This window comes from Panthera onca, chromosome A3 (genome assembly GCF_046562875.1).
Source record: "Panthera onca isolate mPanOnc1 chromosome A3, mPanOnc1 haplotype 2, whole genome shotgun sequence".
Classification (NCBI taxonomy): Eukaryota; Metazoa; Chordata; class Mammalia; order Carnivora; family Felidae; genus Panthera; species Panthera onca.
The window spans coordinates 60,833,796-60,850,192 of NC_138341.1; the positions used below are offsets into that span (position 1 = coordinate 60,833,796).

The following is a 16,397-nucleotide window of genomic DNA, read 5'->3' on the forward strand; positions in this document are numbered from 1 at the left end:
GCCTGATGCGGGGCTTGAACCCACAAGGTCATGTGAGGTCATGACCTGAGCCTAAGTCAGACGCTTAACCACTGAGCCACCCAGGTGCCCCATGATTTTTTTATTGTTAGGAAATCTTGGTATCCAACCACTCTGTGAGTGGTACTCACACTCATCACCCCAAGATCAAGAGTCATGTGGTCCACTGAGTGAGCCAGCCAGGCACTCCTGTTTTAATTTTAATTAAATAATATGTGCCTTATTTGAAATGTCATATAGTTTTGCCAGGCTTGTAACAAAACTCAGCAGTCTCTACCAGCAGTCCTACTTTTTCTCTCCTAGAGGTAATTACTTTCTGTTTTATCTGATTTTTCCCCCTAGATTTTACTTTCCTGTGTAATAAGATTATATTGTTACATGTTAATAGGTATTTTCAACTGTTGACTTGCTCCTATGAAAGATTTGTTGGTCTGTTTATGTCCGTTTATAGAAGAATTAGCATTTTTTAAAAATATTTTTTTTGTTTATTTTTGAGAGAGTGCAAGTCGGGGAGAGCAGAGAGAGGGTGATAGAGGATCCAAAGTGGGCTCTGTGCTGACAGCAGAGAGCCTGATGCGGGGCTTGAACTCATGAATGGTGAGATCATGACCTGAGCTGAAGTCACATGCTTAACCAACTGAGCCACCCTGACACCCCAAAGAATTAGCCTTTTTACCCTTGCCACCTCTTTCCAATTGTTTTAGAATTAGTATTGTGTATTTATATTATTAGGATCACGTAAATACTCTTGAGCACAGTATTATACTGTAGTTACATTTCTTGTACAGTGTCTTTCATTCCTGTAATTAGTAGTTGTCAATTTGTATGCATGAGTTTGTCTGCCCCTGCAAGCTTGAGATGTTTTAAAAATCTTTAAGAGACTAAATTACATGTAAAGTATATGTTTAATCCCCTCCCCTCTGAACCATCTTACCTAAAGTCCTTTTATTATTTCTTTTAAAAAATTTTTTAATGTTTTATTTTGAGAGAGCGCGCGAGCACGAGCAGGAGAGGGGCAGAGAAAGGGAGAGAAAGCATCCCAAGCAGGCTTTGTGCTGCCAGTGCAGAGCCCAGTGCGAGGCTTGAACCCAGGAACCATGAATCGAGTCGTATGCTTAACCGACTAAGCCACCCAGGCATCCCGGTCTTTTTATTCTCTTGATCCTATTTGAACTAGTATCCTTGGGATTTGTGCACAGTAGTCTGTCTTGGATCTCCCTTCACGTCATCCTGGGGATTCTCTTTGAACATGAACTTGGAGTGGCTGGAAGGCTCTGTCATTTGAGCTATTGACTCTTGATTTCAGCTTAGGTCACAATCTCAAGGTTCTTGAGTTTGAGCCTCGTGTTGGGCTCCTCCTCCTCCATGACAGTGCAAGATGTGAGTATAGTGGAGTCTGCTTGGGATTCTCTCTCACTGTCTCCCCTTCTCCCCCTTTCTCTGTCCCTCCTGTGCACAGATACTCTCTCAAAATAAATAAACAAATATGAGCTTCTTTACACATAGTGCTTTCGTTTCTTTTTCTTTCTCTTTTTAATTTCTGAACTCTTAACACCAGGTTTTTGCTTACAAATCACTTACTTAGAGACTCTCTTCCTGACTTCTTCATTCTGCGGTGGGTTATGCTTATATTTGATACACAGTACTCTACTTGGTTTCTTCTTGGCATTTATCACAATATGTGTGAGTAGTTTTACTTACTCATTCACCTCTTTTTGTCCTTACTCTTCATCACTTGACTAAGTTCCATAAAGTGGGGATTGTTACCATTTCATTTACCGTCGGATATTTACTACTGAGGGTATACAGTACTCAAAAAATATATGAATGTATGACTTTTAGATACAGTGAAGACTTAAATGCTGAGGGTGATATTATCTTGTTGGACTTTGTCTAGAATGGAGTTGGCAAACCGTGGCCCAGTGTACCACATCTTGTCAGCTGCTTGTTTTTGTAACATGGCTGATGCTTCTTTGTTTACACATGGTCTGTGGCTCCTTTCAAAATACTGTGGCAGAGCTGCTTAGTTGTGAAAGAGACTGTATGGCCTGCAAAGTCTAAAATATTTGCTTTCTCACCCATTAAAGAAAAGTTTGCTGACTTCAGTCTTACACAGTTAAACATTTTACATTAGAACATTGATTTGGACCATTAGGCAAACTGTAGTTTTTGAAAACACTTTTCCCTTCTGGATTTAACTTTGGATTCCTTTTATAGTTGTATATACTGTATATGAAATGCCAGTATGTTAGTCAAGGTCCATTCAGGGGCTTGAAGAAGCAATTTATTAAAGAGAAGTACTTATACAAATGTTAGAGATTTAAAGAATGAATGGGACCAGGAGGACAACCAGAGATGATGAGGAAGGCGACAATGAAGATGAATGACAACAACTATGATAACTGAGGAAGCAGCTCTTCCCTGAAGCCTGGGGAAACAAAGGAGGAGGGTTGTCAGAATCTAAGAGTCACTCAGAGTCACTTAGAAGTGGGCCCTGTGAAGGAAGCTCAGATTTAAAGTTAAGAGATGCTACTTGGCTATTTCTTGTACCTCTGAGAGGAGTACCATGAGATTGGTTCTTGGAAGCTGCCCTTTGGAATCAGTGCTGCTTCTGAGTGACTAACATTTCGTGGTCTCCTCCTGCCTTCTAGTCTTTTAGTGCCATGCAGGCAGTGGAGGAAGATCTTAACAGGAAGCCAGCTGGAGATGAAAAATATAGCTTGCAGAGTTCCAGCCCCATCATCACAAAGCATAGAACAGAAGGTGGATTTGAAGTAGAGAGACAACATTAGAATAACTGGCAAAGTGTCTTCTCCCTCACTCCTTCAATACATCTGTTAAAAATATCTGAAATATTTGCACTTGTAAATCTAGGTTTTTTTTTTTTTTTTTGGTAAGTATTGTCTTTAATACTGGTTTAACATTATTTATCCCTAATTTTAAAAAGTATTTTTTCTACTTTATTTCAGTATCAGATATAGAAGGTGGTGATGGACTGCAGCTCAGAAAGGAACATACTCTCAAAATATTTGCTTATATCAATTCCTGGACACAGAGGTATGCATCTTTAAGTACTTTAAAGACTAACTTTGTGAGTTGTACTTTAAATTGGCATTGGTTGTCATGAAATTTACTTTTTAGGATGTTCGATTGTATACCTTTGGTCAGTAAGTGACAGTTGATCGATATTTATTAAATCTTCTTCCCTTCTTAAACATGAGGCCACTGATGGTTTTATTTTTAAAACATGAGAATAAAAATCAGGTTCTTTAACTCCTCTTTCATTATTTAGAAATAGAGTGAATGAAATTCTAACAATTATTTTGAGAGATAAAAGAATTTTTATGGCATAGATTGAGACCTATAACAAAATTAATCTGTTAAAAAAATCAGTTCTATGGTAGTGGACACTTTGACCCTTGTGGAGGCCACTTCTTATTTGTTCCGTTTGCATAATAAATAGGTGTATTAGTCCAATTTTTAAGAAATACATATATTGAGAATATATATAGAATCAAAATTTGTAACAGGAATTTGAAAATTCCTGTTCTCTCAACATGATGTTAGTCTGTCATGGCTAAAGATTCTTTTTTACTTGTTTGCCTGTCCCATTAGTCCTAAAATTTTTATGGGTAGAAAAAAACTTTTTTCTTATGGGTAAAGAATGTTTGAAGCTTTGTGTGCAATGATTAGTGAACATGTTAAATGCAGCTAACGTAAATAAATGTCCTGAGGTTCACAGTCGAGCTGATCATAGAGTTTATCTTCAAATAGCATTTGCTCTAGGTAATAATCCCTTTTTCTTATGTTTTTTCCTTCTTTGTCAGTAAAATTGGTACACATATTTGTAATACAAAAGATTAAGATTGTAGTTATTTAAAACTTAAATGCCAAGCTTTGCACAGTGGCAGTATTGTAGCCAGTGAGGTTTATCTGAGGCGTGATTATGGCTGATTGAAAACTTACATGCCATCATTATTGGTGTCTCTTTTCTGAGTCTCAGCCAGCTGATTTACTTTTGGCTAAGTTTAGGAATGGTTGCCAACACCTCTGTTCCTTTCCTTATGGGTAGAGTAAATGATTGGATATTTCCTAATACTAATGTTAATGATTTAAAATTAACGTTAGTAGTCCAAAGGATTTGCTGAGTAATGTTGCATTTGAGTTATAATTTTGGATGTATTTGCTGTAACTACAGTGAGGTGGCAATGTGCTATGCCACTAAGTAAAGTGAAATTCAGAGAAATGATTTTCATGTTTCACCTCTAGCTATTGGTGGTGCTGGGTGGAAGTTACATTTTCCATTCTTAGTTCACTTTTATCATTGATGTATACTCTTAATCCTTAGATCAGGAATTTTTAACCTAGAGTATGTGGATGGGAATGAAATTACAAAGGAAGTATTGATGTATATAATTTTAGCCATAACTTGTAGGTTTTATTATAATATCAAAGGATGTTTGTCCCCAGACTACAGAGATCCTCTTAACTTTTATCTCTTCTTGTTCTAGACTATAGTGGTTAAGAGTGTGGCTATGGAACCAGGTTGATGTGGCTTTGAGTCTTTTTTTTTTTTTATAAAAAATTTTTTTTTTAATCTTTATTTATTTTTGAGGGAGAGAGAGAGAGAGAGTGTGAGCAGGGGAGGAGCAGAGAGGGAGACACAGAATCCGAAGCAGGCTCCAGGCCCCAAGCTGTCAGCACAGAGCCTGACACAGGGCTTGAACTCAGGAACCGTGAGATCATGACCTAAGCCGAAGTTGGATGCTCAACCTACTGAGCCACTCAGGTGCCCCTTGAGTCTTTCTTTATCACCTGTTTACTAGATAATTATGACAGATTAGTTAGCTTGTAAGTAAGTTCTTAATTCCTTACTGTGGAATGAGAATAATAATAATAAAGGTACTACTATCTTAGGTTGTAAAGAGAGTGCTAAGCCTAGTATCTGACAAAAGATCTTTTTTGTTTTGTTTTATTTATTTTGAGAGAGTGCAAGTGGGGGAGGTGTGGAGGGGGCAGAGAGAGAGGGAGAGTGTAAGAATCCCAAGCAGGCCCTGCACTGTCAGCACAGAGCTGGTTGCGGGGCTTGAACTCATGAACTTTGAGATCATGACCTGAGTCAAAATTAAGAGTTGGTTGCTTAACCAACTAAGCTACCCAGGTGCCCCTCTGATAAAAGATCTTAATAAACACCTATTTTAATTAAAATTGTTAAAATTTAGTTTAGCAAATGATATACATTGAATGTTATATAAACTAAAGTTTGAAAAGCTGAACTAGAAAATAATTTCTAACATCTAAAATTCTGTTCACATATTGGTAAGTATGAACAGTTTTTTTTTAAAAGTTTTTTTTTTAACTTTTTTTTTAACGTTTTATTTATTTTTGAGACAGAGAGAGACAGAGCATGAACGGGGGAGGGGCAGAGAGAGAGAAAGAGACACAGAATCGGAAGCAGGCTGCAGGCTCTGAGCCATCAGCCCAGAGCCTGATGCAGGGCTCGAACTCAGGGACCGCGAGATCGTGACCTGAGCTGAAGTCGGACACTTAACCGACTGAGCCACCCAGGCGCCCCAAGTATGAACAGTTTTTAGCTGGTAGTAAAAAATACCCAAAAGTAGAATGTTAAAGTCTTCATTGTTCGTGCTAAGGAAGAGAGGATTGATAATATAATACCCAGGTGGATCACAGTATTTTGTGATAAAAAGTTTTGCCTAGTCTCTTCTTGTCCCTCCCACCCACCGCAGTCTTTTTCTTTTCTTTCTCATTTTTTTCTTTTTTTTAATGTTTGTTTATTTTTGAGAGAGAGAGAGAGAGAGAGAGCGCGCGCAAGCGGGGGAGGGGCAGGGAGAGAGGGTGACACAGAATCCTAAGCAGGCTCCAGGCTCCGAGCTGTCAGCACAGAGCCTGACGTGGGGCTCGAACTCATGACCTGCGAGATCATGACCTGAATGGAAGTCAGACACTTAACCGACTGAGCTACCCAGGCGCCTCACCACAGTCTTTTTCTTAGGCATGAGAAAATATTGTTGCCTAGATTAAGATGATGGTTCTTGTGGGTGATAAACAGCAATTAATAAGGCACAGTTAATCTTCAAAAGAGATTGTTAACTTGGAGACCCATGATTATGGTAGCCCGTAAATGTACCTTAGCACACTATTGAACCCGTGACATATCATACAAAATGTTCCTAATAGGTTTTCTGGGAGAAAAGTACTATTAATACCCTTCATAAGATTATCAGTGACCAAGAATCATTATTTTAATATATTGACTAGAATATAGGTAAAGGAGTATGTTCACATTAAAAATAGTGTATTGATAAGAATTTAATATTTATGAGAATTACAGCTGTATTAATATTTTGTATTTTTCCTCCTATCTTCCTATTTAAGTAAACATTGTAAACTTTGAGAAAATAGAGAATCAACGTGTAAAACAAAAAGGCAGGCTACTACCCACAGTAACAACTGGTAATATTTTTGGTATAGCTCTGGCATGAACTTGTGAACTATACAGTTTAAAATTTTACAAAATATGATTTTATTACATTTATGTTTTAGAGTCTGATTATAGTTGACTGTGTATGAAAAATCAGTCTCTCCATGTCATCAGGTATTATCTGTCATCATTTTAAAAAAATTGTTTTAATATATTTAAAAAAATGTTTATTTTTGAGAAGAGAGAGACAGAGCATGAGCAGGGGAGGGGCAGAGAGAAAGGAAGACATAGAATCCGAAACAGGCTCCAGGCTCCAGGCTCCAAGCTGTCCGCACAGAGTCTGATACGGGGCTCAAACCCACGAACCATGAGATCATGATCTGAGCCGTAGTCAGTGCTTAACCACCTGAGCCACCCAGACACCCCCATCATCATTTTAATTGTGTGTAGCAGTTGTATAACTGACATCTTTCATTTTGTCTGTAAGATCAGGGAAATTGTATATGTTAGTTTAAAAAGTTATTATTTATTTTATTATTGCAACTGGGAATGGAATGGGAGGAAGACTAATTCAAAGTAGGCAGAGAAGATTAAGACAATAAATTGAAGAATACAAGTTAAGAAAAGAGCATATAAAGGTCTGAAAGTAATACCATGGATGATAAAAGCATTGGCTGATAACAACGGTGCCTATTTTTTTTTTTTTTTTTTGGACTTGTTTAGAACTTACCACAAAACAGGCTTAGGTTTCTGTCTTGTAAATTCCACATTCCTTACCAGACATTCAAGGCTCTTACTGTTTCCTACAAAGTCTACTTTTAAATTTTATTTCATGTTTTCTCTCCTGAAAGAATTCTGGGTACCAGCAAGGGTGAGGTTCTATCGGTTTTTTTATTTTCAGGCTAAAAATTGTGTCTTTCATACCTGCCATTTGTGGTTGATAAATGTTTGAGGATGTTGCTTTTATTTTTTCATTGTTTTAGTAAACTTTTATGTTTTTAAGTAAATTCTACACCCAGCATGGGGCTTCAACTTGTGATCACGAGATCAAGAGTCGCATACTCTTTTGACTGAGCCAGCCAACTGCCTCAGTAAACTTTAAAAACAGTTTTAGAAGCTGTTGCTTTTGAATAGATGAGTGTATGTTCTACACTCTTTAAGGCTCTATGTTTTCTTTTGGCATTAAGAAATTTGGCGATATTGATAAATTGAGTGGGATATGGATATTGACCATTACTTATAAAGTAGTGCTTCTTATAAATTAGTTCATAAATTGAAAAAACCTTTTGCTGAGGTTGGATACCGTGGATTAACGGTGTTTTCGTGTGTTCCATAGCACCAGGCCAGGAAAAACATTAGATCCATTGGAATATATGTTGTTAGATGGAATTATAGAATCCAAGTTAAAAAATAATTTAGTTTTGACATGTAGATTCCTCATGAATGTTGAGCTAAAATTTTTTTCTTAATTGGAGCTATGTATTTTATGTTAGACATTTACAGATTTTATCATGTTACGTTCTTTTTTAAAAATTCTTTTCATTTTTTAAAAAATTTAATTCTGGTATGGTTAATATACAGTGTCAAATTTGTTTCAGGTATACAGTATAGTGATCCAACAATTCTGTATATTACTCAATAATTCTACATATTACTCAGTGCTCATCAAGATAAGTGTACTCTTTTTTAATTCCCTACACCTATTTCATCCATCCCTCTACCCACCTCCCCTATGAAAGTCATCAATTGGTTCTCTAGTTAAGAATCTGTTTTTTGGTCTGTCATTTCCCCCCACTTTGTTCATTTGTTTTGTTTCTTAGATTACATTTATGAGTGAAATCCTATGGTATTTGTCTTTCTCTTACTGACTTAATTTCGCTTAGCATTATACTCTCTGGATCCATCCATGTCCTTGCAAATGGCAAGTTTTCATTCTTTCTTATGGCTGAGTAATAATCCATGTGTATGTATATGCCACCCTTTTATCTGTTTACCTATTTGGACACTTGTGCTGCTTCCCTAATTTGGCTGTTGTAAATAATGCTACAATAAATACACAGATGCATATATCCTTTTGAATTAGTGTTTTCATATTCTTAGGGTAAATACCCAGTAGTGCAATTACTGAATTGTGGGGTAGTTCTATTTTTAATATTTTAAGGAATCTCCATACTGTTATTTTTTTAATTTTTAATTTTTTTAGTTTGTTTTGAGAGAGAGAGAGACAGAGAGGGAGAGAGACAATTCCAAGCAGGTTCTGCACTGTCAGCATGGAGCCTGATGTGGGGCTTGAACTTACTAACCATGAAATCATGACCTGATCTGAAACCAAGAGTCGGACACTTAACTGGTGCCCACGTGCTATTTTCCACAGTCGCTGTACCAGTTTGCATTCCCACCTGTAGTGCACGAGGGTTCCTTTTTCTCACATCATTGCCAGCAGTTTTTTCTTATGGTTTTGATTTTGGCCATTCTGACAGATTTGAGGTGATAGCTCATGGTGGTATTGATTTGCATTTCCCTGATAAGTAATGACATGTCTGTTCGTGTGTCTGTTGGTCATCTGTATGTCTTCTGCCCATTTTTAATTATGTTATTGTGTGTATGTGTTGAGTTGTGTAAGATCTTTATATATTTTGGATATTAACCCTTTATCAGATACATCATTTGCAAATATCTTTTCCCATTCAGCAGGTTGCCTTTTTTAGTTTTGTTGATTGTTTTATTATCTCTGCAGGGACTTTTTATTTTGATGAAGTCCTAATAGCTTATTTTTGCTTTGGTTTCCTTCGACTCAGGAGACGTACGTAGAAAAATGTTGGTATGCCTGATGTCAGAGAAATTACTGCTTGTGGTCTCCTAGGAGTTTTGTTTTTAAATGTTTATTTTGAGGCGTTGGGGGGGGGGGGTGGTGGGGTGTGGTGCATGTGTATACACGTTGGGGAGGGGAAGTGGAAGAGAGAGAGAATCCCAAACAGGCTCTGGGCTGTCAGCTCAGATCCTGACAAGGGGCTTGATCCCACGACGTGTGAGACCATGCCCTTAGCCAAAATGAAGAGTCAGATGCTCAATCGACCGAACCACCCAGGTCCCCCTTTCTGGGATATTTATGGTTTCAGGTCTCACATTTAAGTTCTTGCTCCATTTAGAGTTTATTTGTGTGTATAGTGTAAGAAAATGGTCTAGTTTCATTCTTTTGCACATAGTTGTCCAGTTTTCCCAACACCATTTGTTGGAAGAGACTGTCTTTTTTTCCCATTATTTTTATCCCACTCCTCCTTTGTCGAAGATTGATTGACCCTCAAATCATGGGTTCATTTCTGGGCTTTCTATTCTATTCCACTGATCTATTTGTCTGTTTTTGTGCCAGTACCATACTGTTTAGATTAGTACAGCTTTATAATATAACTTGAAGTCTAGAATTGTGATACGTCCAGATTTGTTATTCTTTTTCAAGATTGCTTTGGCTTTTTGAGGTCTTTGTGGTTCCATACAAATTTGGGGATTGTCCTAGTTCTGTGAAAAATGCCATTGGTATTTTGATAGGGATTGCATTAAATGTGTAGGTTGCTTTGGGTAGTATGAATATTTTAACAGTATTTGTTCTTTGAACCCACGAGCATGGAATGTCTTTCCATTTCTTTGTGTTGTCTTGAATTTCTTTTCTTTTTTAATGTTTATTTATTTTTGAGAGAGTGAGAGAGAGAAAATGCAAGTGGGGGAAGAGCACAGGTAGAAAGGGAGACAGTGAATCCCAAGCAGGGTCTGCACTGTCAGAGCAGCAGTCTTGCAATTTTACTGAATTCATTTTTCAGTTCTAGTTTTTGGTGGAGTCTTTAGGGTTCTGTATGTGTAGTATCATGTCATCTGCAAATAGTGAGAATTTTACTTTGTCCTTACATTTTGGATACCTTTTATTGCTTTTTCTCGTCTGATTGCTATGGCTAGGACCTTTTACTACTATGTTGAATAAAAGTAAGAGTGGACATGCTCATCTTAGGCAGAAAACTCTAAGTTTTTCACCATTGAATATGTTGTTAGCTGGTAGTTTTTCATATATGGCCTTTATTATGTATGTTTTTCTAAACCTACTAGCTTGTTCTTAAATGTAACCATATTCTACTCAAGCAGCATGTAACTCTACTTGGGTAAGAAAGTCTTATCAGGGTGGTAATAATAGGAGTAGGACTAGGAAAAACATAGGATAAGCTTAGATAGGGGAAGGGTATGTAAGAGATTGGTATATAAATAGAAGTAGTATGTACAGAGTTTAAAAAGTAAATGCAAAAAGGCCTGTAATAAAGTTCATTGTCCCCTATCTCTTCAGTTCCCCTTCTGCTTTTAACTCTTTCAGATGTTGGTTTTGATATTAACTTCTATATTCTGAAATCGTTTTATTATATTGCTGTTGCTTCATGTATCAATGAAAAAAAATTTTTTTAATGTTTATTTATTTTGAGAGAGAGAGAGCACAAGCAAGGGAGTGGCAGAGAGAGAGGGAGACACAGAATCTGAAACAGGCTCCAGGCTCTGAGCTGTCAGCACAGAGCCCGACGCAGGGCTTAAAGTCATGAGCTGTGAGATCATGACCTGAGCCGAAGTCAGACACTCAACCATGTGAGCCACCCAGACACTCCTCAATTTTAAGTCCACCCTGTGAACTTCCTTTTCGGATACATAAAGATTACATTCTTTTACCCTTTCCCTTTCTCTCAGGGTAATTGATGAGCCAAAAAAAGTTCTGTGGCTTATTTTATATTTTACAAGAAATAAGTTCTTGTTTATCTTTTGTTTCCAAGAGTTTCCTGGTGTGTTTTAAAATTTTCCAGGTGTGAGTCACTGATTCATTCCAAATTCTTCAACTCTTCTTAATACTAAGTTTTATATTTTTATATATCATTATATGATTAGTTTTTTCCCTCCCTTTCCCCTCTCCCAAATCTCCTTTGTCCTTTATCTTCCTACTCCAATTATTGATTTTTCATTAGGGATACTAAATAGCTATCTTCTCTTCAGATCATCCTTGAAATTCCTTTTGCTTTTATATTGTTTTGGATCTCCAGTTTCCAGAATTCTACGTGGACATTGTTATTGGTTTACTTCTTTGTTTTGTTAAGATGACATCTTTTCTGAGAAGGGGTGCGTGGGAGACAGGTGTTTTTTATACCCTTCAGACCTAGAAGTTTCTGTTCTTCCCTTAATCTTGAAGACTTCAATACAGAATTCTGGGTAGAAAATTATATTCTTTAAAAAATTTAAAAGTGTTGCTCCATTGTATTCTAGCTTCTGATACTGCTGTGAGGTTTTTTATTTTTTTATTTTTATGTTTTTTGAGAGAGCAAGTGTGAACAGGAGGAGAGGGGATGGGGAGGGGGAGAGAGAATCTCAAGCAGGTTCCATGCTCAGTGGGGAGCCCAGTGTGGGGCTCCATCCCACGACCCTGGGATTCTGACCTGAGCTGAAATCAAGAGTCAGATGCACAACCTACTACTGAACCACCCAGGTGCCCCTTCTTTGAATTTTTTTTTTTTTTTTTTTTAAAGTAAGCTCTACTTCCATCATGGGGCTTGAACTCCAGACTCTGAGATCAGGAGTCACATCCTCTGCAGATTGAGTCAGCCAGACCTCCTCCACCCCCATATAGCTTTGGAGAAGTATTAGCTATTTTTATTCCTGAGCTCCTTCTTGTCACTCTTTCCACTCTCCCTGAAAGCTTTTAGGATCTTCATCCCTGCTCAGTTTTAGAAATTTCATGATGAGGGGCACCTGGGTGGCTCAGTTGGTTAAGCATCCAACTCTGGGTTTCTGCTCAGGTTACAGTCTCACAGTTCGTGGAATCAAGCCCTGCATTGGGATATTCTCTCTCTCTCTCTGTGTGTGTGTGTGTGTGTGTGTGTGTGTGTACCTCCCTCCCTCTCAAACTGAAAAAAAGATTCATGATGGTAGGTGTTTTGGTGGGTTTTTCAGTTCTGAAATATTTTGTAATTTCATCGTTTCTAAACCTTCAGATTTTGTATTATGTCTTCTTGGAAGTATTATTAGTCAGATATTATGTCTTCTTGGTTGATGGTATGCTTTCCTTTTTCTCCCCATTATTTTTCTTTGTCTCTACCACTTTTTGGAGATTTTTTTACTTTTACCTTGTGGAACTTTTGTTGAATTTTACAAATTGGCAAATTTTAATTTTATTTCTTATTTATTTTTAATGTTTATTTTTGAGAGAGAGAGAGAGAAAGTGAGCATGAGTGGGAGAGGGACAGAGAGAGAAGGAGACATAGAATCTGAAGCAGGCTCCAGGTTCTGAGCTGTCAATGCAGAGCCCGATGTGGGGCTCGAACTCACAAGCCGTGAGATCATGACCTGAGCTGAAGTTGAATGCCCAACTGACTGAGCCACTGAGGCACCCCATCTTATTTATTTTTAAAGTTTTATTTATTTATTTAAGTAATCTGTGCATTACATGTGGGACTCCAATTCACGACCCCAAGATCAAGAGTTGCATGCTCTTCTGTCAAATTGCTATAATTCTAATGGGGTTTTAAAGTGTGATTGATGTGTATGCAAAAGCTATATAATGTATATTTGTACACATTGAAGGTCTCTTTTGTAGTTGGAATGCATTTTTTAATAGTATTCTGTTCTTGTTTCAGTAATCCACTCTTTGTTTCTGAGGACATACATTATTAAAACCTTTTTTCTTTCTGCATTTTATCTACATTCTTTGAATTTCTTTTTACCATTTGTTTTGACCTACCTTTAGTGATGCAGCTTTCCTTGCTTGTCTTACTGGTTATCTTTACATGGTTAAGAGATGAGCATTCAAAGATGGATTAGAAGTTCTTTGTTGGGGCCATCTCAGATGTTGGCCCACTCTGTAGATTGGAAAATGGTGAGCAAGCTTCATTACCAGGGATAAGTAGGCTTTTCTCTTAGGTCATTCATATTCTCTAAGAGAAATGTCTTCGAGCCTTTGGCCTTGAGATATTTTAGTCTGGTTGTTGGGTGGGGCATATTAGTTGGAGAGATTTACCAGTCGTAGTATCACATAGTTCTCTTCCTTTCAGTGTCTTTTATCATCCCTGTCTTCAGCATCAGTTTTTCCTGAACTTAATCTTGTTCATTTTATGTACAGGAGGAAACTTCTTGTTTCCCTGGATCAAGTAGGAACAGTATCCTGGCTACCTAGGAATCTGCAGGTTTTAACCGTACCTTTCATTTAGTCCTATTTTCTGCCCAATGCTTCATCTCTGCCTTTAGAGGTATCTGATGGTCTTTGTTCTTGAGCCTTTTCAGTGTTCTGTGGTGTGGATATTTTTGTTGATAAATCCTTCTATAGCCTCTTCCAAGTTTATTTCTTCTGCTCTCAGTTACTATTACTCCCTTTGCTGTCATCCAAAATTTGTTGCCATTTGTTAACTGTTCTTCCATTATCTCTTACCGTATGGAGTTAAGTCTTTTTTCTTTCAGTATATTTGTAGTGAGGTTTAGAACAGAGAAGAAATAAACTTAAGTGTAAAATCAAGCTGGGGCTTAACTGAAAGTGATGTTTTATTTAAAAAACACACATTCTCTTCCCCCCGCCCCCTGCATTGTGGGTAGGGATATATAGAGAAATGCTCTGTTGAGAATTAAAATGCCTAGACTTTTCAGAATTGAGTGTCATACAATAAAATGTATAAGTTATGTAATAATTAAAGATAAATGTGTGTATGTGTTTATTGTCACTTCGATTCTTAGTTCTTGAATTTGTATATTTTGGGTCTGTAAGAACTTAGATGCAGTTTGCTCTTTGTTCATACATAAGTTTTGTCTTTTTAAGATTAGTTTCCTGGTCAGTTAGATGCCCATTTCCTGCCAATGAATTTTATTTTTTATTTTTTTAATTTTGTTTATTTGAGAGAGTGAGTGAGCGTATGCACGTGTATGAGCAGGGGAGAGAGGTGGAGGGGAGGAAGGGAGAAAGAGAGAATCTTAAACAGGCTCAGGGGGGAGCCTGATGTGGGGCTTGATCCCCTGACCCTGGAATCAAGAACTGAGCCAAAATTAAGAGTTGGACGCTCAACTGACTGAGCTACCCAGATGTTCATGAATTAAAGTTTTTATTTAATTAATTTCTACACCCAACATGAGGCTTGAACTCACGACACTGAGAACAAGAATTGCATGCTCTTTCGACTGAGCCAAACAGGCACCCCCTTGGCATTGAATTTTTAAAGTAAATTTGACTGTTTCTTTGGCTTTCCTAATCTAAATCTGACCTCAAGGTCTTTTTTGGGAAGGAACTAAGATTCTTTTCTTGCTAAAGAAAGATATTCCAGTGTATAATCCTTCACTTTGAACTTGATTTTTCCTGAACCTAAAGAAAAGCTATTTGTCAGAAAAATACCAACAGTAATATGTTAATTTTTTTTCCGGAGGAAATTGTAATAATATAGAATTTTAAAGGTGGAGGAGTTCTTAGAGATAAAATCTCTTTCATTTTGCTAACTGAGAAGACAGGCCTGAGGTATTATTTATCTATTTCTGTGTAACAAATTACTCAAAAAGTAGTATCTTAAAACAACAATAAACATTTATTATCTTTAGAGTTTTTATGGGAGTGGAATTTGGGAGTGGTTTTGCTGGTTCTTTGTGGCTTGGATTTCTTATGAGGTACTGTTGAGTTTTTGGCCAGGTTATGGTCATCTCAGGCCTCATGTGGGGCTGGAGGGTCTGCTTCCAAGTTGGCTCACTTACTTGGTTGGCAAGCTGGTGCTTATTAGTAGTGTGAGCGTGTGAGCTCTTTTTTTTTTTTTTTCTCATCTGGACCACTCCAAGGGCTCCTGGACTATTTAAAAAATTTTTTTTAACATTTATTTATTTTTTGAGAGACAGAGAGCAGGAGCAGGGGAGGGGCAGAAAGAGAGGGAGATACAGAATCCGAAATAGGCTCTAGACTCTGAGCCATCAGCACAGAGCCAGATGTGGGGCATGAACTCACGAACCATGAGATCGTGACCTGAGCCGAAGTCGATGCTTAACCGACTGAGTCACCCAGATGCCCCCTGGACTATTTTACATCATATAATTGGCTTCTCTCAGAGCAAGTGATTGAAAAGAGAGCAAGGCTGAGTGGCACTGTCACTTATGACCTAGTTTCAGATGTCACACAGTCATTTTTGCCACATCCACATAGATTTTAGTTATTAAGTATGTTCCACATTCAAGGGGAGGAAAAGTGGGCTTCACTGTTTAAAGGGAAGAATATTAAAGAGTTTATGGCTATACTTCAAATTTGCCACACTTGGAGAAATGAGATGATGTCTACATGGTCATAAAGGGAGTTGGTGCTCTATTTGGACTACAGTATAGATGATTTAAATTGATAATATAACTAGGTAAGTAATGGTTTTTCAGTTGTCATCCATCATTGGAAAGAATTATTCTTATAATCTGGTACTTGATGATCATTTATTTATTGATTTACCAGACTCTTTGATTATCCACAGTGTGCCAGGCATTAATGCTAACTGAACATGTCTTAACTAGATTTGTGTGTAATAAGTTACTCTTACTGTATTTATTTATGTATACACACACACACACCCACACACGCTGAAGAGTGTGAGTGTATATTATTCCTAAATGCTTTTCATTAGCCAAAGAGGGTAGGAATGCCCTTCCTAAGTTAGCCTTCAAGCAAATTAGTAATGTTAAAATACATTTTTTTTTACTTCTTGGCTGCAAATCCCTTTATGTAAAATAGAACAGCTTTACTAATAAGGTTTTTATTTTAGCCAGTTTCCTAATATTTACTAAACATATATGAAGTACTCAGTGCTTAGAGAAGCAAAGATAGATGCCACAATTCTTGTTTTTAAATGGTTCTTTATGTGGAAAAGCAGATAAATATCTAGATAACACTGAAGACTATAGCTGTCAACCTAATTTGGTGACT

The 16,397-nt window shown here is 37.3% G+C and overlaps 1 protein-coding gene and 1 non-coding gene across 4 annotated transcripts in view; both read left to right on the forward strand.

Moving 5' to 3' along the window:
- USP34 (ubiquitin specific peptidase 34) overlaps nt 1-16,397 on the forward strand; it is a 249,644-nt gene that overhangs the window by 38,146 nt on the left and 195,101 nt on the right. For all 3 annotated transcript variants that reach the window (XM_078444514.2, XM_078444515.2, XM_078444516.2), the window contains one exon: nt 2,988-3,075. In XM_078444514.2, the coding sequence (XP_078300640.2) occupies nt 2,988-3,075 (88 nt within the window). Of the gene's footprint in view, nt 1-2,987; nt 3,076-16,397 lie in introns of those variants that run through there.
- LOC132672925 (U4 spliceosomal RNA) lies at nt 3,912-4,055 on the forward strand. The gene has a single exon (XR_013554843.1). It is a non-coding gene; the product is annotated as a U4 spliceosomal RNA (small nuclear RNA).